The sequence below is a fragment of the Lactuca virosa genome, chromosome 6, assembly GCF_052849685.1.
Source record: "Lactuca virosa cultivar CGN04683 chromosome 6, Lactuca_virosa_CGN04683_v6, whole genome shotgun sequence".
NCBI classification, from domain to species: Eukaryota; Viridiplantae; Streptophyta; class Magnoliopsida; order Asterales; family Asteraceae; genus Lactuca; species Lactuca virosa.
In genome coordinates, this window is record NC_136431.1 from 110,027,661 (window position 1) to 110,051,835 (window position 24,175).

At 33.4% G+C, this 24,175-nt stretch overlaps 1 protein-coding gene across 1 annotated transcript; it reads left to right on the forward strand.

Moving 5' to 3' along the window:
- The first annotated feature begins 16,876 nt into the window (after window positions 1-16,876).
- Window positions 16,877-17,569, forward strand: LOC145121850 (uncharacterized). Its single transcript, XM_079057544.1, has one exon. It carries the CDS (start codon window positions 16,877-16,879, stop codon window positions 17,567-17,569), a length of 693 nt encoding a protein of 230 aa, XP_078913670.1.
- The last annotated feature ends 6,606 nt before the right edge of the window (window positions 17,570-24,175 follow it).

Genomic DNA, 24,175 nt, shown 5'->3' on the forward strand with positions numbered 1-24,175 from the left:
TTAGTGTTTCCCTCTTCCTTCATATCCTCATCAGAGTTTCCAAACTCGTAGTCTGTTTCCATGTATTCCTCGGGCTCCACTCCGGGTCCTGCCTCTTGGCCCATTGCAGGGTCTCCTTCAGGATTTTCTTCGGGCTCTACCTCCAGCTCTTCCAACCACCCACCATTCCCCTGGTTGGGGAAATAAGGATCTCCTGGATGATCGAATCCGGCCATAGCGTCTGCACGTAAATGTATAAATACTAGAAATAAATAGCACATCGATTACTTCTATGGTACTTTAATTATTTAAGTTTCGTTTTATATGCTCCTTTTTGGGTATCGAAAGGGTAAGTTTTTGATTCATTGACCATCACGATTACTCCCGAACATATGTTGGTCGTACTCTGAATGAATGTAGTTGATCAAACTACATTCATCCCCAATACGATTACATAACTGCCCGGTTTTAACCACAACGTTCAAATCCTCCAAAGACTTTTATTGTTCATTATTATGCTCGTTATTCTAAAATGCACACATAGGTATGAATATTATTTGTCTTGTTCAAAGTTATTTAGTCCCAATTGCGTTTATAGTTGCATATCATGTATGATTAGATATGCCAGTTCACTATAAACAATGCTCTGATACCAATCTGTCACACACCCGAACCACACGGCGGAAACGTTCGGGGGCTCGAGTGACTTTGTCTTGGAATATCATCACAATGTATATAAATTAAACATAACATCATCATCACCATGCATTCAATAATACAACCATATAGGTTTTACATCATTGTATTGTTTACAAAAGTTACATCCAAAAATATAAGTGTATGATTGTTACAAAATGCATCACATTCCGCATTTTCTCGATGTCCACCTGTGTAACGATTACCTGAGAATACAAGTTATTTTGAAAACTTCAACATAAATAATGGTGGTGAGTTCATAAGCATGCTTGGATGAAAGGTTTTGTATTGTTCGTAAAACACAAGAAAATCCGATATTTTCTGTAAAATGATTTGAAAGTGACGTTTCAAAATCAAGTATTAATGCATGTGTGTTTTCTGTTTTAGAAACGTGTATGAAATCAGTAACCCAGAAATCCTGTATTTTTCTGTTGTAAGTAGAAGGAAGTGTATAAATGTATTTTCCCAGAAAATCCGATATTTCCTGTTTATAAAAGTATCGTGGTCTTAAAACCCTAAGACCGAGTATTAGTGTATGTATGTTTTTGTATCGTCATGATTTGTATATGTATTCCGTAAATTTATGGAGTTAAACTCTAAGTGAGTCGTTATAACCATGCTTGATAATGACTAATTTGACTGCCTTGACGTTTTCAGGCGCCAGTTTGTTTATGGTAATGTTTGTCACCCTAGACTGGCCTAGTCTAACTGTAGCGAACAGTTCGGGTGTTGGGGTGTCACCCCCGTATAGATCTATACACAAACTCTCGCTCTCCCTCCAGGAGACTATGGTTATAACTACAGGCTACGATTGTACACTCAAGAGGTGTCAACCGACATGTCTCACTAGATCATCAACTGAGTTTACGCGAATATTGTATTACAATGTATATAATGTTTTCCGTGTATGTTTTAAGTTTGTAAAGCCCAACAAGTATGTATGTGAATGTATGAGGCCCAACAGACATGAAGAAGGACAACTAAGGTCCATTAAACATGTAAGTTATTTCCAGGCCCAATAAGCATGCAAAAGGACATCTAAGGCCCACTAAGCATGTAATGTATAGTCCAGGCCCAATAAGCATGTAAATGGACCACTAAGGCCCAATAAACATGTAATGTATAATCCAGGCCCAATAAGCATGTAAATGGACCACTAAGGCCCAATAAACATGTAATGTATAATCCAGGCCCAATAAGCATGTAAATGGACCACTAAGGCCCAATAACCATGGAATGTATAATTGAGGCCCAATAAGCATGTAATCGATGTATTTAGTTTGTTTGTTATAACGTTGTTCATTTTAGCTCGATTGTTTACCAAAATGACGTAAAATGCCCACTTTTCTAATGATGACATTTTTGGCCCATTAAGCCATAAATTTACAATTTAGGCTCATTTTTAATAAGATTGACACTTTAGGTCCCTTATAACCAAAAGTTTACATAAATGGGCTTGTTTCCAATAAAATAACATTTTTAGCCCACTTTTGTTAAAAATAACAATTTCGGCCCAAATTTATGAAACTTGGCATTTTCGGCCCAAATAAATGAAACTTGGCATTTTCAGCCCATATTAATAGGAATTAATATTTACGGCCCAAGTTTAGTAACATTTACAATTTCAGCCCATTTTTGATAAAAATGACATTTTCGGCCCAAGTATTGTGAAAATAACATTTTAGGCAAAAATTCAAATAAAATGACATTTTCAGGCCATTAACCGCATATTTACATTTTTGGCTCAAATTTTTGCTAAATGACAATTTAACCCATAAAAGTCAAAAATCTACAATTTAGGCCCATAAACCGTGAAGGCCCACATTAAGGCCCATTATGTGAAAATTTACACTTTTGGTCCTTAAAAACCAAGAATATCATAATGACCCGTTTTTATATAAAAATGACTCTTTTGGTCCTTGAAAAACCGTAAGTGTCATAAAAGTCTCATCTTTTTGTTTATTTGTCAAAAATGGTCCCTTTACAACATTTTGTTTAGTTTTTCAATAATCTTCACATGTTTAACACTTTCATCTTCATGGTATGTTGTATATAGTGTTTTAGTTTACAAATATCACCAATATTTGTTAGAGTTTTCGAGATTTATGAAGTTTCATCACACATTTGCAACTTATACCAAGAAAACACACATAAACATGCACACATACATAGATCTATCACATAAGCAACTTGTATTCTCCCCCAAAACGTATTAAAACTGAAAACAAGGGGGGGTATGAACTCACATTGAGGGTTGGATTCGGTTTTTGGTGAAGATATGAGAAGATCTCGGCCCTAGCAAGCTTCTTGAGAAGGTTTTCAAACTTAGATGGTTCTAAGAAGCATGATTCACGATTTAGAATGTTAGCAAGTGAGAGGTTTGTCATATGAAGTTAAACACTTTGAATAGAAAGTAGCTTACCAAGTATGAACTTTGATGGAGTGTTCTTGAACACACACAAACCACGATTTGATGAAGAAGAAGAAAGTATCTTGATGTTTCTAGAGTGACATGAAAGGATAGTGTTTGAAAGGAAAATGTGTGTGTTTGAGGGTGCTCTCGGCCGAGAGTAATAAGGGAAGAGAGGTAGAGATGAATTGGTTAATACATGGAGGATTAGGATATAGGATTTAGATACATGAGATGTAATTAGCATGGAGATCCTATATGTAAAGATGAGGTGTCACCTCTTTTCTGCATGTAATTTCTTTTTTTTGTTGGACCGAGAGAGGGGGAAAAGAGAAGAAAGGAGAAGTAGTTTGGGCCTTTCATGCTTGATTTCGATATTATGATGCCTAAATGGATGGTTCTTGGCCCATTGGGCCCTTATGAGGGTTAACGGCCCAATAGAAGCCCAATAATGTAGTTTGCGGCCCATTAGGGCTAATGAAACTAGTTACGGCCTATCATGGCCCACTAGGAATAAGATGGATCATTCTAGGCCCATATGACCCAAAATACCCTAATTTCATGGATGTGGGTCCCCTTACAGCCTAAATAGGGTTCCTAGGCTCAAAGTAGACAAACTGAAAGTTTATTGGTCCATTAGGCTCAAGAAGAGGATCCTAGTCCATATTAACTTGAACCGGGATTTCAAGGGTTTTCAACCCATAGTTGACTATATGAAAACATATATTTGTAAAAATTTCAACTATATAGGTGTTTCTGCGCAACACGCGGGCATTCGCATAGTAGATAATATAGAGGCTGAACAAATACTAATTTGACATTACTTTGCTACTAATTCAATCTTTTCTAATGAGCAATTTTGCAGAAGTTTCCAGATGAGTAAATATTTGTTTATGCATATTGTTGGTGCCTTGGAGATGAATTAACCTTTTTTTTTCAAACAATTTATGATGCAAAACATCAAAGAAGTTTCCGTTCACTACAAAAATATAGCTCAAAAATATGTGAAATAGCATACGGAAGCAACCTAGACTCGTTGGATGAGTATCTAAATATGCCACAAAGAACTTCATGTGAAAGATTTCAAGACTTCTGCTATGGTGTTCTCCACCTATATAAGCTTGAATATTTGCATCATCCAACATCAACTAATATTCGACTTTTGTATGAAGCACACGAGGCCATACATGGATTCCCTAGATTGCTTGGTAGCATTGACTTCACACATTGGAATTAGAGGAATTGACTGATGGGATTAAGAGGTCAATACATGAGGGGTGATCATGAGTATCCAACAATTATACGAAAAGTGGAGGTGTCACAATATTTATTGTTTTTGCATGCATTCTATGGTGTATTCGGTTCAAACAATGATATGAACGTCCTCTACCAAACACCATTGTTTGATAAAAAATATAATGGAACAACACTCGAGTTTTCATTTATTTTAAATGCCAAATATTACAATCATGATTACTATCTTGGGGATGGAATATATCAAACTTGGGTTGTATTTGTGAATTCATATCCACATACAATAACCGATAAAAAGAAACGATGTAAGGCGGCACAAGAATCAACAAGAAATGACGTACAACATGCTTTTGGAGTCCTTAAAGCACGTTGGGTCATATTACAACAACTGACACAGTCTATATCGTCGAAGAGAACAAGAGATATAATACACACTTGGGTCATACTAGACAATATGATATTGTAAGATAAGGGTGTTGCAATATCTCATGCGCATCAATCTGATCCCCCAATGACGGATTCGCTGACGCATAAATACTACATTAATTGTGCAACGCTGAAACCCACAAGCAACTTCGATATGATCTTTCTGATTACATTGAATATGCATACATTCCATATTTGGATAACTAGTTAATTTTAATTGTATTTTTAGGATTTTAATTGTCGTTTTAGGATTTTAATTATTATGTCTTTTTTTATTTATATTAATTTATTTAATTAAATTTTTTTATGTTTTATTTAATTTTTTAATTTTCTAATTTAACTAATAATAATTTAATTAAAAAATAAAAAATGAAAACACCAACCATCTCAATCGCATTCTCAATTTCACATTGTTGCTCTCTCTCTCTCTCTCTCTCATAAAAAACAACGACGTGTTCTTCTTCAAAGCACTCTCTCCCGCTTCCATCGACATTACTTGATCCACCTCCGGCCAACACCTCCACTCCGCCAACACCGCCACTTCGATAGCACCCTTTCGGTAAGCTGTAACAATTGAGTACTCCTGTTGCAAGCCCTAGTTTTTTTATTCATACAGGGATAATAGTATTGTTACTTTTGTTTTTTGGTTTAATGTCCGACCTTACTTTAGGGCTCATGTCGTTGTATCTTGTTGATATGGAAGTTCTTGCTAACTTTGGCGTTCTCAAAGATCGTAAATACGCATGTAATGTGTATATACTTAAAATAACTACAACTGAACTCTATTTTCTCACAAACCCACTAGATAAATCACTCAAATTCTTTTCCTGGTCTAGTGAGAATTAGGCTCATGTATGTTTTTTCTTGAGTATCTTTGCTTAGTTGCGACACAAGGTTTTTACAACATCTAATAGATTTGCATTTGGGCTAAAGTCTTGTTTTTTAATCTTCAATCTATAATCTTTTTTTCTCGGATATATATGTGTGCATCTCAGAATTGTTTTTTATGATTATTAGGTGTTATCTCCATGAACTGGAATATGCACTAGTGAAGCATGTGATGGTTACCTCTAAAGAACTTTTCATGAAAAGCCTGGATCATACAGGTGCATCATTGGTGGAGACGGTCTTAGAGAAAATCTTACATTCTTGCTTATCTGACTTGTAGCTTCAACAGTTCATGGGTATAAGATTTGGTTCACCTTTGCACTATATTTAGATAGATTATTTGCACTATATTGATGCATCGGAGAACTTACAACTTCTTTACTTACAAAGTAATAGAACATGAACTTTATGCGATTTATTAATTATTGTTCCATTTGTCTGAGTAAATCAATATGTAAAGTGAGTGTATCTAGCTCTAATTTCTTATTCGATGTTAACGCATCTATTAGACATGTTGCTTGATTTTTGCATGATGGGAATTCTTCGTTTTAGAGTTACTACCAAGATTAGGAGCATTGTACAAGTCAACAAATTATGACATACTACCATCCCACCGATCCGAGACTATGCACTCGTTCAACGAGCTTTTTTGGTGATTAAATGGATACGGTTGCTAATTGTAATCCTATAGAAGTTTGTTATCAGGTATGAGTTGCCGTCAAAGATTGTGTATTTTGTTGCATTAAGTTTTTTTTTAAATGTTTGTCCAAATTTTTTTATATTTATAATAAAACCTACTAAAATGGAACTACTTTTAAAACATAAACAACAATATTAACACATCTGATGTAATTATTTAATGTGTTCTTTTAGGTTGAATTTGGTGTTAAAATTGAAGAAACTTGAAAAATGATGTTCATAACAATACATTCTACACACAAGAAACATAGTAAGTCCATTTTTATTGTTTCTTAGAAGATAAGTTTATACTTATTTCCTATTATAGCACATTGCATGTTGGTTGACATGATTGTTTAAAGGTAAAGCAAAAATAACCCTTCACCAGGTCAGTGTTTTTTTATATGTTGAAAATACATATCATTAGAAAGACAATTCATTCATGGAGTTTCTCTACAAGATGATTTCTATAAAGTTTCCATTGATTAAGTGGTAATAAAACATGCATTTCTACCCCCCATAAAACTGTAGAATTCACATTAGTTGAGGATGCATATAAAAGTTTTGTTTCATGGCCAAAATACCTTGTGCAAACCGAGTCAAAGGTTTGTTTATTTATGCTCACTACTTTGTGCATTACACTTTATTTTCTTCATAAAGTAGTATAATAAGTTTATGATGAACTCATTTTTTTGTTTCAATGTTGTTGTTATAGGTACCAGAAATTATATCACATCAAGAACATCAACATCAAAACTCAAAGAAAAGGAAACCAATTTACATATCATCTGATGCCCTTCTCAAGAAGACAATGAGCAATACAAATAAGATGAATGCCTAGTTAGGTTTAGGGTTTTGGTTTATGATGTGTTTGATTTTTTTACCATTATTTAAATTCTTGAAATTAGGACAATTTTCGTTTTTTTGGTATTTTAATTAGGAATTTAATGTATGGATTTAGATTTCAATTATTACTAATATCAAATTATATTGAAATCACTACAAATATATGCTTTTTTTAAATATAATAATAACGTTGTTGTTAAATTTGATATAATAATTCGTATACTAAATTGATATAATATATGATTATTTTTAATTATATGATAATATATACATGTATTATAGTTGCATAATCTCAACCGTTTGAATGACTTCTACCCGATAACTAGTCATGAATAAAATTAAATATAATATATGGTTTAATGTTATTTAAAGTTTTTGTTATTATTAATTATTTTTTTTAAAATTTTTTGCTTAACATTTAATTTCTATCATTTCATATAGTCAACTATGGGTTGAAAACCCTTGAAATCCCGGTTCAAGTTAATATGGACAACTATGGGTTGAAATCCCGGTTCAAGCCCATAACCTAATACATTACATTTCATATAGTCAACTATGGGTTGAAAACCCTTGAAATCCCGGTTCAAGTTAATATGGACTAGGATCCTCTTCTTGAGCCTAATGGACCAATAAACTTTCAGTTTGTCTACTTTGAGCCTAGGAACCCTATTTAGGCTGTAAGGGGACCCACATCCATGAAATTAGGGTATTTTGGGTCATATGGGCCTAGAATGATCCATCTTATTCCTAATGGGCCATGATGGGCCGTAACTAGTTTTATTAGCCCTAATGGGCCGCAAACTACATTATTGGGCTTCTATTGGGCCGTTAACCCTCATAAGGTCCCAATGGGCCAAGAACCATCCATTTGGGCCTCATAATATCGAAATCAAGCATGAAAGGCCCAAACTACTTCGTATAATTCGTATACTAAATTGATATAATATATTGATTATTTTGAATTATATGATAATATACACATCTATTATAATTGTATAATCTCAACCGTTTGAATGACTTCTACCCGCGGGTTACTCATGAATAAAATTAAATATAATATATGGCTTAATGTTATTTATAGTTTTTGTTATTGTTAATTAATTTTTTTAAAAATTATTTTCTTAACGTTTTAACTTCTATCATTATAATTATTTAAAATATCAGACATTGTTTTTTGATTTTAAAGGTAACAATATAATAATTTATATAGAGTTATTTTTAACTATTGTTATTGTAAGTTATTTTAAGCTACTTATTTGAAAACTTTTAACGATTATACAAATATCTTTAGAAAATATTTTAGTTAAATTGTTATTAGAATTTAATTTTTGCATTTAGCACTACAATTTATCACTTTTAACTATTCACAAAATATTCATTGAATTTTTTAAGTGGAACTGAAATTTATATTAAAGTTGACACTGTAATGTTATATTTAAATTAACAGTTTAAGTATTGTGTCCAAACTGTTCCAAAGTTGTAGCTTTAAATTGATAATAGTTTATATACAACAACATATTAAATCTAATAAATTAAGTATAATATGTTAAAAGTTAAAGACATAACTTTATAAGTAGAAATAAAGATATTATTTTAATGTTGATACGCTTTAGGTATGATATTTATTTAACATTATTAACCCAATTATAATCATTATTAGAAAGACACTACAATTTATCACTTTTAACTATTTACAAAATATTATTTGGGTTGTTTAAGTTAAACTAAAATTTATATTTAAGCTGGTCCCATAATGTTATATTTAAGTTTATAATTTAAATATTTTATACAAATTGGTTAAAAGTTGTAGCTTTAAAATGATAATGGTTACATCCAACAATATATTAAAACTAATAAATTAAGTATAATATGTAAAAAGTTAAAAAACATAACTTTATAAGGAGAACTAAAGATATTCTTTTAATATTGAAATTTAGTTTATATATGATTACACTTTAGGTTTGATATTTATTTAATCATATTAACCAACATATAATCATTATTAGAAAGAAATTGAAAAGTCATGGGAGTTTCAAATGAATGTGGTGAAAGGAAAAATGCATGAGAGTTTCAAATGAATGTGGTGAAAGAAAAAATGTTTCCTTTATAATATAGTATGATATGATATGATATGATGATATGATATGACATGATATGATATGATATGATGATGAGGCGAATAACCGCGCGTTGCGCAGGAATACAACAATATATTTGCTTTTATATAATAAATCTTATAATAAGTTGGTATAAACATTGTTTGTTTTGAAATATATGTTAATGTATATATCTTTTAAAATTGTATAATCCTAAGTGTCTTAATGACGTCTACCGGCATGTTACTTATTAATAAAATTAAATATAATATATGATTTAATGATATTTATAGTTGTTGTTATGATTAATTAATTTTAAAATTTTGCTTACTATTTTAATTTCTATCATTGTAATTATTTAAAACATCAAACATTGTTTTTGTTTTAAAAAAAACAATATAATTTTTATATATAATTTTACTTTTAACTATTGTTGTTGTAAGTTATTTAAAATAACGTATTTTGAAACTCTTAACTATTTTAATTTGGTTTTAGAAATTTAATATTTTTAAAATTTATTTGAAGAATATTGTTAGTTTCTATGATTGTAGTTATTTAAAACAAAAAACATTGTTTTTGTTTTTAAAAGAAAATATTATAGTTTTTTTTTACATAATATTACTTTTAACTATTCTTATTGTAAGTTATTTTTAAGATATTTATTTGAAATCTGTTAATGATTATAAAAAAAAATAGTTTCATGGTTTTTTTTTTTTTTTTTTAATTTATGGTTACAATTTAGGTTTAACACTATAATTATAACCAACTATTTATAAAACAGTTTCTCGATTTTTTTCAAGTTTAACTGAAATTTGGATTTAAGTTAATTTGTTTAATATTATATTGAAATAAATAGTTTAACTATTTTTCATTAACTCATAAATTATACAAATGTTGTGACATTAAAATGATAGTTGCTCACATACGACAACATATTTAAACTAATAAGTTAACTATAATATGTTAAAAAATTAATGTCATAATTTTATAAATAGAAATATAATATGAGATTTTAATATTGTAGTCTAGTCAATCGTTTCAATGACTTTTACCCGCGAGTTACACATGAATAAAATTAAATATAATATATGATTTAATGTTATTTATAGTTGTTGTTATTGTTAATTAATTTTTTATAATTTATTTCTTAATATTTTAATTTCTATCATTATATTATTTTAAAACATCGAACATTGTTTTTCTATTTTAAATGTAACGATATAATAATTTATATAGAGTTATTTTTAACTATTGTTATTGTAAGTTATTTTAAGCTACTTTTTTGAAAATTTTAACGATTATAAAAATATCTTTAGGAAATATTTTAGTTAATTGAGATTACAATTTAATTTTTGCATTTATCACTACAACTTATCACTTTTAACTATGTACAAAATATTCTTTGGTTTTTTAAGTGGAACTAAAATTTATATTTAAGTTGATATTGTAATGTTATATATATATATATATATATATATATATATATATATATATATATATATATATATATATATCTTACTATCTTATAATACATACATATTGTGGGTTCCTTCTAATTTTAAGACTTTTATCTTAAAACAAGGAGAAAGATTTTTGATCATTTGGATAAAAAATGAAGGGTTTAGGATGAAAATCCTTGTAAAAAGTTATTAACCAATCAAAAACACGTATCAAATATACTAACTTTAATGCCCAAAGTATCACATTTTATGCATAAAAAAACACACTCACTTGATAATCAGAAAAATTTACACTTACAAACACTCGATATATAAGTAAATCTCGCAAGTTATACCCTCATTTGAAACCATCTATTTCTCTCTCTCTCTCTCTAAAACTTTTCTCTCTTCGTTCAACTTAAAACCTGAAGACCATCCCTTTGTGACCTTCCACCTACACCACTACCTCCGGCAAAACAATCGGTTCTCCAATCTGCACCACCATCCTTTTTTCTTGCTTCTCCAATAACCACCAACCTTACACAACTGCTGCTCTTTAAAGCCATGCACCACTGCCTTCAACCTGCAACTGTTGCTCCCTAAACTCAACCATAGATCTGAAAACCATATATGTAAAGTTGTCACCATAACCAGAAGTCGAATGCAACCAGCTTACTCCCCTCTTCCACCAACACAACATCGACATTGAAATAACATTCCACACAACCACCATATCTGAAACCAACAAGCCGCAACTCTCTCACTCTCACAACCGTTTCTAAGAAAACATACATCTGGTCAATCTGAGTGTGTAGCCACCTTCACATCTGTAGGATCTGAGATAATCGTAGAAATAGTGTTGTAGATTGTGTTTTGTTATTCTTATAGTTTGTTTGTAATATAAATCTGATAATAGTGTTTATGAATTTTGTTTTAAAAAATAGATATTTTTGTTGATACATGTATTTTGGAATCAGTTATATTTCGAATCCACAAGATTTTTGACATTTAACATTTAATTTTCTAATTTTTAAGATGATTGTTTAGGAACATCAAACTATATATACGATTTAATCAGAAGTAATTAAAAATTATAAATAAGATTAAATTGATTTCCAGATCTTGTGAAACGAAAATAAAAAAAAAACAACTCGGAAGTTAAATGAAACAAGATTGAATTGAGCACTAAAATCGCTTCATGATCCAATGGTTGTTGTAACAGTTTTCCCTATTTGATTTTTTTTGTTACAAAAGAAGATAAGTACCATTATTATTATTTTTTTATACAAAATAACGCAAAGTGAATTTGACATGCAAAAGAAAGTGGCGGTTTTGTCATTTTTTGCATATAGAATTGATATATGTAAATACTAATATATTTAAGCCTACTTTATTTATTCATTAAAACTTAAAAAGAAATATTATATATATATTTCATAAAAATTCTTTAAATAACCTTTTTTTGAAAAATATTTAATATTCTTTGTTGTTATACTTTTTTATTGACTATTAGTGTTTTTTGAAAACATTCCAAATATATACCATTTTATAAGTAAATAAAAAAGTTGTAGAAAGCTATCAAAATTAATATACACTGTAGTTTTCAAAACTTTACGGACCGAGAGGCACAAAAATATTTCTCAGATATTTATAAAAAACATAGATTTTGGATTTGGTTTTATTTTGCTGTGCTATATTATTTGTTAATTAGTTATTATGTCCATGACCATCGTATGTATGTAATATTTTAATTATAAAGAAGGTTGACATAACTCTTAACATAATATTAAATATAATTCCATTCAAATCAAATAAACTAAGTTATTAATTATGTAAAGTTTTTAGTACAAACTATTTACATATTTTTTGTATCCAGTTTACTGACCAATCACAATAAAAATTGATTTGTTTGACTATATCTTCTAACAAGTAACAAACAAATAAACACTTACACAACTAAAAAATAAATTATCTACTTCTAACAAGTAACAAACAAGTAAACACTTACACAACTAAAAGATAAATTATCTATTTTAGTTTGATCAATTTAAATATTTCTATATCAACAATATTTTTCGCTTAAATTAGTATTACATGTCGACAATGTCGTTTACGAAATAAAATTTATTGTACATTAATGTAATTTACAAACTATGAGATTAACAACATTGAGAAAGTTAAATAATAAAAATAATATGAAAATATGTATAAGAAGGATTTGGCACATCTCGCACACTTGTTAATGCAAACCTTACTCTATTCCATTCAAGAAAAGTTGATACAATGCTAACCTACCAACTTTTGTAGATTTTAGTTATTAATTATACTCAACACACAATTAAAATATTTAATTATTTAAATTCTATTTTTATAATGAAAATAATAATAATTATTTGTAAAATACAGATTAATTATGTTCAAGAATAGGTTTTACGATGAATTATCATTAAAAATACTTTTCATATATAAAAGTAGCATTTTAAATTTTATTTTCCAAAATGTTGATTATTTTACTATAGTTTTCAAATGAAAACCATTTAATATTTAGATATAGTTTCTTTTCATAGTTTTAATATTTACTCTAATTTTAAGTTTTAGTTTATTTACTTACGAATGAATGGTATAAATCAACGAATAATTATTACTTTAACAACTAATGTTCGTAAATGATATTATTTGATGTATCTTTTTTATTAGTTTTTAGACTCGAAGGTGTGTGCGTAAAAAACCCCTCATTGTTTAAAAAAAATACTGACAAATCACATGAGGAAAGAGAGTGAGGGATAGACTCCCTTCACATTTTTCCCTCACCTACGATATGGTGTTCGGGGGGGGGGGGGGGGCTTTCCCTCACTCATTTCCAGCTCCACACCCGCCGCCTCAAACTTTTAAATAAAATATTTAGATTTGGTAGGTAACATCAAAATACCTAAAAATGAAACTAAAACAGAAAAATTGATACCAAACCAAAAAAGAGAACACAATGTTAAAATGAAAGTGCACTAGAATGAAATCCAACCGAAAAACATGTAGAAAATAGAAATGATTGAAAAATATCGGTAACAAAAAAAGAACATTCGAGACTGCTCGAAATAGGTCGAAAACAATCTATTCTTCGTCCAAAAAAAAACTGATCGCAAGAATGAAACAATTTGTCATCCGTAGAAATAAAGAAAGAATAATAATTTTATTTCCAACACAAAAAACAACGTACATCTATTTTGAATATAAAACAATGTACTTTTATTTTCTAAACACTAGAAGCAATATATACTTCAATTTGTAATAGCAACTTTAACTTTAATAGATAAGAAAAGATGAATACCGTCACTTCATTTAATGTGGTATTTTGTTCACATAATATCCAAAACCGAACTATATATATCCTGTTAAAAAAAAATTAGAAACCACACAACCTATTTTAAGAATGGTTCATTAAATTAATGTCGTTTTGGTTTTTAGATTATTATATTGATGTTTACTATAAATTGAGACATATTTCATAAATGGAAACTAATCGTCACAAATAAACTATTTGTCGGAAAGAATTATCTGACGTCTGCCGAAAGTAACTTAATTGCAACAAAGAAACTATTCCCAAAACAACATGCCGAAAGAAAACTAATCGTAAAAAAATCTATTTTCTGCCGCTGCATCGCGCGGTTATCCTACTAGTATATATATATATATATATATATATATATATATATATATATATATATATATATATATATATATATATATATATATACGGTAATAAATTTTTTTTGGTAGGAAGGTAAGAAGTTTTTTTTGTACATATTTTTTTGACGAACAAAATAAATGAATCACTAGATGATTCATTTGTAAGATGATTCACAAGAAAAAATTTCCAAAAAAACATCTTTATGATTCATTTTTAAGTAAATTAAGAAAAAATTCACTTTTATGACAATTTTAGTGAATAACAACAAAATCATTCTATAAATGAATCATCGAGATGTTTTTTTGACAATTTTTTCTTGTGAATCATCTTACAAATGAATCATCTAATGATTCATTTTGTTTGTTCGCGAAAAAAATATGTAGAAAAAAACCTTCTTACCTTCCTACCAAAAATTTCCTTCTTATTTGATCTTGACTCTATAGGATATAGATCCGGTAAGAAATTTTTTTTGGTAGGAAGGTAAGAAGTTTTTTCTACATATTTTTTTGACGAACAAAATAAATGAATCACTAGATGATTCATTTGTAAGATGATAAGAAAAAATTCTCAAAAAAACATCTTTATGATTCATTTTTAAGTAAATTAAGAAAAAATTCACTTTTATGACAATTTTAGTGAATAACAACAAAATCATTGTATAAATGAATCATCGAGATGTTTTTTTGAGAATTTTTTCTTGTGAATCATCTTACAAATGAATCATCTAATGATTCATTTTGTTTGTTCGCGAAAAAAATATGTAGAAAAAAAACTTCTAATCATCTAATGATTCATTTTGTTTGTTCGCGAAAAAAATATGTAGAAAAAAAACTTCTTACCTTCCTACCAAAAATTTCCTTCTTATTTGATCTTGACTCTATAGGATATAGATCCGATAAAAATCTTTTTTTGGTAGGAAGGTAAGAAGTTTTTTTCTACATATTTTTTTGACGAACAAAATAAATGAATCACTAGATGATTCATTTGTAAGATGATTCACAAGAAAAATTTCCCAAAAAAACATCTTTATGATTCATTTTTAAGTAAATTAAGAAAAAATTCACTTTTATGACAATTTTAGTGAATAACAACAAAATCATTGTATAAATGAATTATCGAGATGTTTTTTTGAGAATTTTTTTCTTGTGAATCATCTTACAAATGAATCATCTAATGATTCATTTTGTTTGTTCGCGAAAAAAATATTTAGAAAAAAAACTTCTTACCTTCCTACCAAAAATTTCCTTCTTATTTGATCTTGACTCTATAAGATATAGATCCGGTAAGAAATTTTTTTTGGTAGGGAGGTAAGAAGTTTTTTTCTACATATTTTTTTGAGGAACAAAATAAATGAATCACTAGATGATTCATTTGTAAGATGATTCACAAGAAAAAATTTCCAAAAAAACATCTTTATGATTTATTTTTAAGTAAATTAAGAAAAAATTCACTTTTATGACAATTTTAGTGAATAACAACAAAATCATTGTATAAATGAATCATCGAGATGTTTTTTTGAGAATTTTTTCTTGTGAATCATCTTACAAATGAATCATCTAATGATTCATTTTGTTTGTTCGCGAAAAAAATATGTAGAAGAAAAACTTCTTACCTTCATACCAAAAATTTCCTTCTTATTTGATCTTGACTCTATAGGATATAGATCTGGTAAGAAAATTTTTTTGGTAGGAAGGTAAGAAGTTTTTTTCTACATATTTTTTTGACGAACAAAATAAATATATATATATATATATATATATATATATATATATATATATATATATATATATAGGGTAAAGTTCATAGAGAACCATAATTATTGGTTCTCCAAGGAACTAAAATCTTTTTTTTTCAAGTTCTAGATCTTATTCTTTATCGAAAAAAAAATCTAAAAATATCTAAATTCATAACTTAACATTGTGAATGTGAAAAATATTTTTCGGATTCACCGTGTGAATTTAGATTGACATTGTGAATTTTCAAAGATTCACATTGTGAATTTGACGATTTTTTTTTTCGAATTTGATATCATTGATTAATTGGAAAAAGGATAAAAAGTTATGAATTTCTGTATTTTTAGTTTTTTTTTTGATAAAAAATAAGTTCTAAAGGTTGAAAAAAAGATTGGTTCCTTGGTTCCTTATTTAATTATGGTTCTCTATTGAACCTCACCATATATATATATATATATATATATATATATATATATATATATATATATATATATATATATATATATATGGTTTTTCATATCCATTTATTATTTACTATATATTTGTCAATCAAAATATTTATTGTCCATATATAAAAACGTAATATAATTTCAGATTCAGTAAATCGACCAAAATATTTAGAAAATATTTGAGATGCAATTAATTTTCATAATGAAAAAATTGAAAAATATCAACTACATGATACCTATATCTACATGATGGCTGCATGTGTCGTTTTTATTACCCGAACCTCAAATACATTATTCATGGCTCTCTTTTACTTTTTCCTTTGTACCCTCTTCGCCTTGTCATTGTCTTTTTGTGGAACATCCGCCGTGAACTACCAAGTAACTAACGATGCTTCAAATACTCCCGGCGGCATCCGTTTCACTAATGAAATCGGAATTCCATACACAAAGCAACTAATGAGAACCATCAACAACTACGTATGGACCACCATCTTGCAACAAAGCGATCCTGCTGACCGAAAGCATGTGCCCACTATGACCATTTACATCGTAGAGTACAAAGGAGCCGAAGCTATCGCTTATGGTGATAATATTAATGTTAGTTCTGTTTATCTAGAAGGGTATGAAGGGGACCTGAAATGGGAATTCACGTCCCTTTTGCACCATGAAATTACCCACGTTTTTCAATGGGATGGTGAGGGTAAAGCTCCACTTGGCTTGGTAGAAGGGGTGGCGGACTATACGAAATTAAAAGCGAATTATGCCCAAGTTGGTTTTGCAAAACCAGGAACTGGTAATAAATGGGACCAGGGGTATGATTTCACAGCTCGTTTTCTCGAATATTGTGATGGGATTGTCCCAGGGTTCGTCGCAAAGCTTAACAAGATGATGAGGTTTTCTTTTGACGTCAAGTATTTTGAAGACTTGACAGGAAAGCCCGTGGATCAACTATGGCAGGAATACAAGGCTAAATATGGGAATGTAGTATGAAATCATTGAATTTGTTAATTGGAAAATATATTAAGAGTAGCTCGTGCGTTCTTTACTAATGGTAATTATAACAGTCCGCAAGATCTCAAAAAAGGTTATGATACTTTTTTATTAAACAAGAAACCAACGAAACGAATGTGTTTGTTCCTTGAAAGTTCAATTTTTATATGAACACTTGAAGAAACAACAAAAACCATCACTCGTAATATAATGTCTAGAAATATACATAAAGTATAGATCGTTGAATGATGAATAATAGTTTTTTTTTTAGAAATTAACCATTGTCAAAAGTTAGACATAAATGTTTTTACATATAGGGATTTTAATTATAGAATTGACTCATTAAGTTTATCGACTAACAGAGTACTCATCTTAGTTCCATTCATATGGATATCGAAGTTGCAAATTACGAAATACAAATCGAAAGCAATTTTTTCATTACGATTCATAATAATTTTATGTAGGTATAGGGATTTATTTATTTAGTTTATGCCAATTTTTATAGGGGTAGAATATGGAACCAAAGACAAGAAGATGACTCAACAATGGCTGCCTTTAAAATATGGGAAGTATGGTGTCTGTCCATGTAAGGATTTAACCCAATATGAAAGTGGCAGGTGAGATTCGAACATTAGTGTTCGAATAGTATTGTTTATGGTTCAGAGCATACATTTTATTTCTTGTTTTGTTGTGTAGGCAAGATAAACGAAATTCAGTGTAGTTGGATGCAAACAATTCATGTAACATTTTATTATCATATCCCACCATTGTCGCATTGAAAAGACTTATGATAGACCCAAATTCAGTTTTAAGGAGAGTTGTAAAATGGAGAAATTTGTCAAGGCATAAGATTTTCCATTTAGTGGATAGACCCGTAAAAATGAGTTTGGTGGTCAAGAAAGATGACATAGTATTTCATGCATAAAAATGAGTCTAAGATGACATAGTATTTCAAGCCACTGATGCTAGAAACTGGCGAATTCGAAACATCAGATTGAATAATACTAAAAGCATTAGAAACAACAAAAGGTGGAGTTGATAATTGTGACAATCGTAAATTTCTGGTAAAGTCAAAGTCAAATAAAGTCATCAAGTCAAACCGGTCAACTCAACTAGTATTAATATGATTAGGGATTTCTTTATGGTTACTAATGTATGACTCTAAATCTTAAATGTAAATAACACTTGAAAGTTTCAAATGCTGAAAATTCTAAACCCTAATCGGAAGGAGGGAAGTAACAACTATATAAAACACTATCACGTGTCCTTCGGGGGTGTATAACACTCAAAATGGGATGTAACTAAGCCTTCGGTTTTTGAACTACGAAGAAAAACATTAATAAAGGCTCCCAACAAAGTCTCTCTCAATCTCTCCCATTGTATCTATCTCTCTCCCAAATCTCTCCAAGTATGTGAAATCTCTCCCAAATCTCTCCAAGTATGTGAAATCTCTCCCAAATCTCTCCAACTATGTGAAATCTCTCCCAAATCTCTCCAAGTATGTGAAATATCTCCCAAATCTCTCCAAGTATGCGGAATCTCTCCCAAATCTCTCCAAGTATGTGAAATCTCTCCAAAATCTCTCTATGTACCTTCCTCAGTCGAAAACAACCCAAAACCAAAGGAGAAAATCCAAAAGAACCCTCTTGGTCCGGAACCCTCTTGGTCTGGAACCCTCTTGGTCTGGAAACCTCTTGGTCCGGAACCCTCTTGGTAGCTGGACAAATTCGCATCTTCGGACCTCCCCTAGCTTCAGACTCCTTCACCCCGGAATGCTCTTACCTTGCACGTCTCGGAAGACGCCGCCCCGGACAGCCTCGCACTTCGGAAGCCTCTGATTCGCTCCGGAAGCTACTGACTCCGCACTCCCCACTCCGGAACCATGAAAGAGCTTCGGAATTTGCACATTGGCTCCGGAATTTGGCATGTTGACTCCGGAACCCTCGCAGGTTCGCATCCTTCTCCCGGTTTTCGACCACTTTTGCGTTTTAAGCTCGTTCTTCATGATTTTCGCGTGGGATTTTCACCCAAACTTATATTTTGACATATAAAACCATATATATTCATATTTTAATCACATTTTGGGGGAAATATCAACATAAGAACAATATCTAGTGGGTGAGATATTGAGTTAGAGTGTTGATGTAACATCCCAAATTTCGAGTCCAAAAATTTCTTTTAAAAACATTACTAATTCATAGCGTTAAGTCATTCAAACATATAAAAAGGGTTTATATGACAAATCATAGTTTCATTTCCAAAACACTTGTTTAATTATCAGAGTAAACATCCCAGGCTAACTTGCCATGGTGTGTGCACTGCAACCCTCCCGAGCTCCTCTTCTGAAAACTGAATACCTGAAACCAAAACTGAAAACCGTAAGCACGAAGCTTAGTGAGTTCCCCAACCTACCACATACCCTGGATAATCACATACTGCAAAATACTGGGCCACGCCCGCTACTTCGGGCCTCGCCCATTACCTCGGGCCTCGCCCGCTACAACGGCCCCGTCGCTCCAGGCCTCGCCTGGCTTCGAGCCCCGCTTGGATACAGATCTGTTTCTCTTAGGCCCCGCCTATCTCTGGGCCCCGCCCGCTAACATATACTAACACATAAACATACCACAACACATAACTGAACATATACTACTGAATCCTGTTCTAAGGCCTCGCCTATCTTGGGCCTCGCCCTTGTCCTGCTACTGATGAGTCGTGGAACCCCGTCCACACTCCTTCTGATAGTGAGATACGGGCCCAACCCACACTCACTCCTTTCCTAACTTGGGCCTCCCCCCTGCTCTGCTGCTAATGAGATATGGAACACCGTCCATACTCTGCTATTGGTGAGATACGGGACCTCGCCCACACTCACCTCCCTACCAGGCACATACATGTATCACACAGACAACAAGTATAAACTATCATATAAACCATTCCTTGGGCACCCGCCCGCTATCATTGGACCTTAGTCCCGAATGTCATACTAGCATACTGTGCCTAGGGCTAACCCCCGGGTCTTCCTACTCATAGCTACATGGGCCGGCATTGTGGCCATAGACCCATCCACACAAAGGGAAACTCACCTGCACTGCTGAACTTGCTGATAACCCTCTGGCTGCTATCCGACAACTCTCTGAACCGCTGCTCCACTAGCTCCCCGAGCTACTAATATCAATATAACACTTAGTCCCAAACTGAACTCTAGAAGTCAAACTAAGTCAACTCTGGTCAAAGTCAAAGTCCTGGTCAAAGTCAACCTTCCAGTTGACTCGACTCGCCGAGTTGTTCCACCAACTCGCCGAGTCCAAGCTCCTCAAATCCCAAACAACCCCGACTCCACTCGTCGAGTCTAGCGAGATCTCGACGAGTTCTCCTTCATCAACACCTCGGGACTATCTTCAACCGACTCGCCGAGTTGTTCTACAACTCGCCGAGTCCATCTTTATCAGCTAAGGAGATTGCCTTGGACTCGCCGAGTTCATCCTTGAACTCGTCGAGTACCATGATCTTCATGTCCATCACGGACACAGATTGGCTGAGTCCTTCTCTAACCCCACCCACTGATCCAACTCATAACAGAAGGGTTTGGGTTTTGCGACCCGACTCGCCGAGTCCATGAACTGACTCGCCGAGTCCTCCTTGTGAAAACTCTATTATATCTCTTTCAGTCTATTCCAACACTTCCAACTCATAGATCTGGACTCCTTATGTAGCATTGCACGTAAAGTTGCTAAGTTTACGTGCATGCAAGGGGTTATGAGGCTAAAACACCAAATCCAAGCTACAATGGAGGTCTAAGCCATGAAAGGAAACCATAGCTGAGAAAAGCTTCTTCCTCAGAGCTCCTAAGGCTCAAAGATGCTCCGATTTAGTCTCTATTCGTCCTCAAAGGCTCAATACTCGGGTTGGCCTTGGAGATGGTCCCAAAAGTCTCATAAAAGGGACATGAAGAGATCTAAGAACCCATAGATCAAGGTAAGAGCTTGATTACCAGAAAGTGATGAGGAAGAGGGACTCCTTCTGGATCTACAATCACTCCTTAGCTCTTACAACTCCTTCTTCTTCTTCTAGCCTTTAAAACACTCAAGAACACACAATAATAGCTCACACTTTCATAGAGGACATTAGGGTTTTGCTCTGGACAGTGGGGGCTGTAAATGAAGCCCTAGAAATGAGAATGAGATGCTTAAATAGGGTGCCAAGTCCCGAAATTAGGGTTTTCCCAACCCAGACCAGACTCGCCGAGTCAGTTTCCCCGACTCGCCGAGTCGGTCACTTAATCCGCGACACGGGTCACGCTCCGACTCGTCGAGTTCCTCCTTGGACTCGACGAGTTGACTCCATTGACTTAGGGCTTTTCTTTCCTTTCTTGGTCTTCCTGATTCTGGGTGTTACAACTCTCCCCCACTTAAACTAGACTTCGTCCTCGAAGTCCGCTACTGCCAACTGTCCTGCAATCCGCTCGCATCACCCTTGCCTGATGAATATAAATCCGGCCGACCACTTCCATGGACCTTCCGTCCGGTCACTCAGAATAAAACTAGTCCTTGCAGATATCAATCCTCAAGTGCACTCTAATCCCGCCAATCCTGAGCACACAACTCACTCAACTGACAATCCTTCCGGTACTCCCCGAGTACTTTTGTTGGACACCCTAGGGGTTCACCCCCTTTTTCCTTGCGCGTTTACTGGCCTTCCCAAGGCAACGTTCCATAACTAATCATTTCCTCCATCACTATGAAGGACATATCCTTCGCGGTATCCATTACTCCAGTCACTCCCGATGCTGGTCACTACTGCCGATACATACTGAATACTTCTTACTACTATAACTTAGTGCTGAGTACCCATCCCAACGAATGTATCATATATTCCTTCGAGTAAAAGATTCATCCCTGCAACGGTTAGACTCATACGAGAGCTGCGCAACAGGGTCAAATCCTTCCCTCTGAGATTATTCAACCCAGCTGTGAGAGGCGTAGCACTCCTCGGTCAACCAGTTGTCCCATACCATACTTCTCTTATCATTACCACCATTAACTGTAAATTCTGTCGTCCCTTATCCGCCTTCCGGATGAACTGAGACCACCCTGGTCCCAACTAATCTGTCAATATCTGGGTTACCGGACTTCCACCGGTTACTACATCCAGCACGATCTCTTAGTCGCTCCCAGCGACTTCTGAAGAAACTTCGGCTATCTAAGCCGCTCCATCTATTCTGCCACTCTGGCGCCACGAGTCCTGGGATCCTTGATCCCTTATTTTGACCCTAAGGTCCTTACTAGGTCCCACCTGTGCTGCTATAATCTCACGGGCCCCGCCCACGGGTCTCACCCAGCTATATCCTAGAGCGATCTATCCCTCTAGTCTCACTTGCCTAGCTACTGCCGCACGGGCCTCGCCCACGGGTCTCACCCAAACCATACTACTGAGCAATCCTGCTCCTCGGTCTCACCTATACTACTACTAACATACGGGCCTCGCCCACGGGTCTCACCCAACTGTATCCTGGAGCGGCCTCTCCCAATGTCTCACCTCTTTAGGGCTACGCAGGCCAACCCCATAGTAATCTCAACGAACTACCCTTTCCTGATCCCTACCTTGCTAACCAGGAGTTACGGGCCTCCGCCCACACTCGGCGAACTAAAGTGCTAATGAATTCTACGGCTTACCCGCAGTCTTACATCACTTCCCTCACTAACTCACTGCTGGGGAATGCTGTGGCTATCTCGCAGTCCTACCACACTCTCCATGCTGCCCCTACCACTGACTACCATTCTGAAGGCATACTGACTCACTCGAGTCCTGCTGGCGATCCTTCAACCTGATTTCCCAAACCAGCCCTCAGTTATCAAATGCTACAACTATCTTGTAGCCTTACATCCTTACTACACTCACGATCTGTCGATAAAATCTTCAACTTGGTTTCCCAAATCAATCGTCTACTAATCCCAATTACATGAACCCAACGTTGGGAAGTTTCCTAAACTCCCAACTTCTGCACTCCTCCACTTATACACCCCTCAGCCTACCATCCCTTCATTCACGAAGATCACTAACCCTTCTAAGTTTAGCATGCTATCGACCCTGAATACTTGAAGGGTTCTCCCCCACTCTGATCCGGCTAATCCCTTACCGCTCACAGCTTGGGAGAATTCCCAATCCTCCCTACCATCCTCTGGCTACTCCGTTGGAAACCCAAGCTTACCACCGCTGGGAATATAACCAATCTATACCCAAGCGACGCCTTACCGAAACTAGCGAGGCACTACCAAGCCCCTCACAGGCATGCTACAGATAATGCATCCTAAGTAACCCACTCTAAAGGAGACGACCTCCATCTATCATTCTAACATCCAAGGTATGCAGATGGCATATAAATTAATCACAAGCAGACCGCAAAATTCCGAAATATCATTATCAATACCGATGCAGAACCATAACAGTAAGACCATAACATAAGCTGATAGAGAAATGAAAGAAGATATGTACCCGACACATCGGGCTGCTCACACCTCATCTGAAACCAACTGATACGCCCCGCTCCTCGCTGCAGGCGTCTCTGCCCGGCCCTGACGGCCGTCGGTGATCTTCATGGTTGCAGGG

Bases quoted from the DNA above. Each gene is read 5' to 3' on its own strand.
- LOC145121850 (XM_079057544.1), top strand. From the start codon at position 16,877: ATGGCTCTCTTTTACTTTTTCCTTTGTACCCTCTTCGCCTTGTCATTG.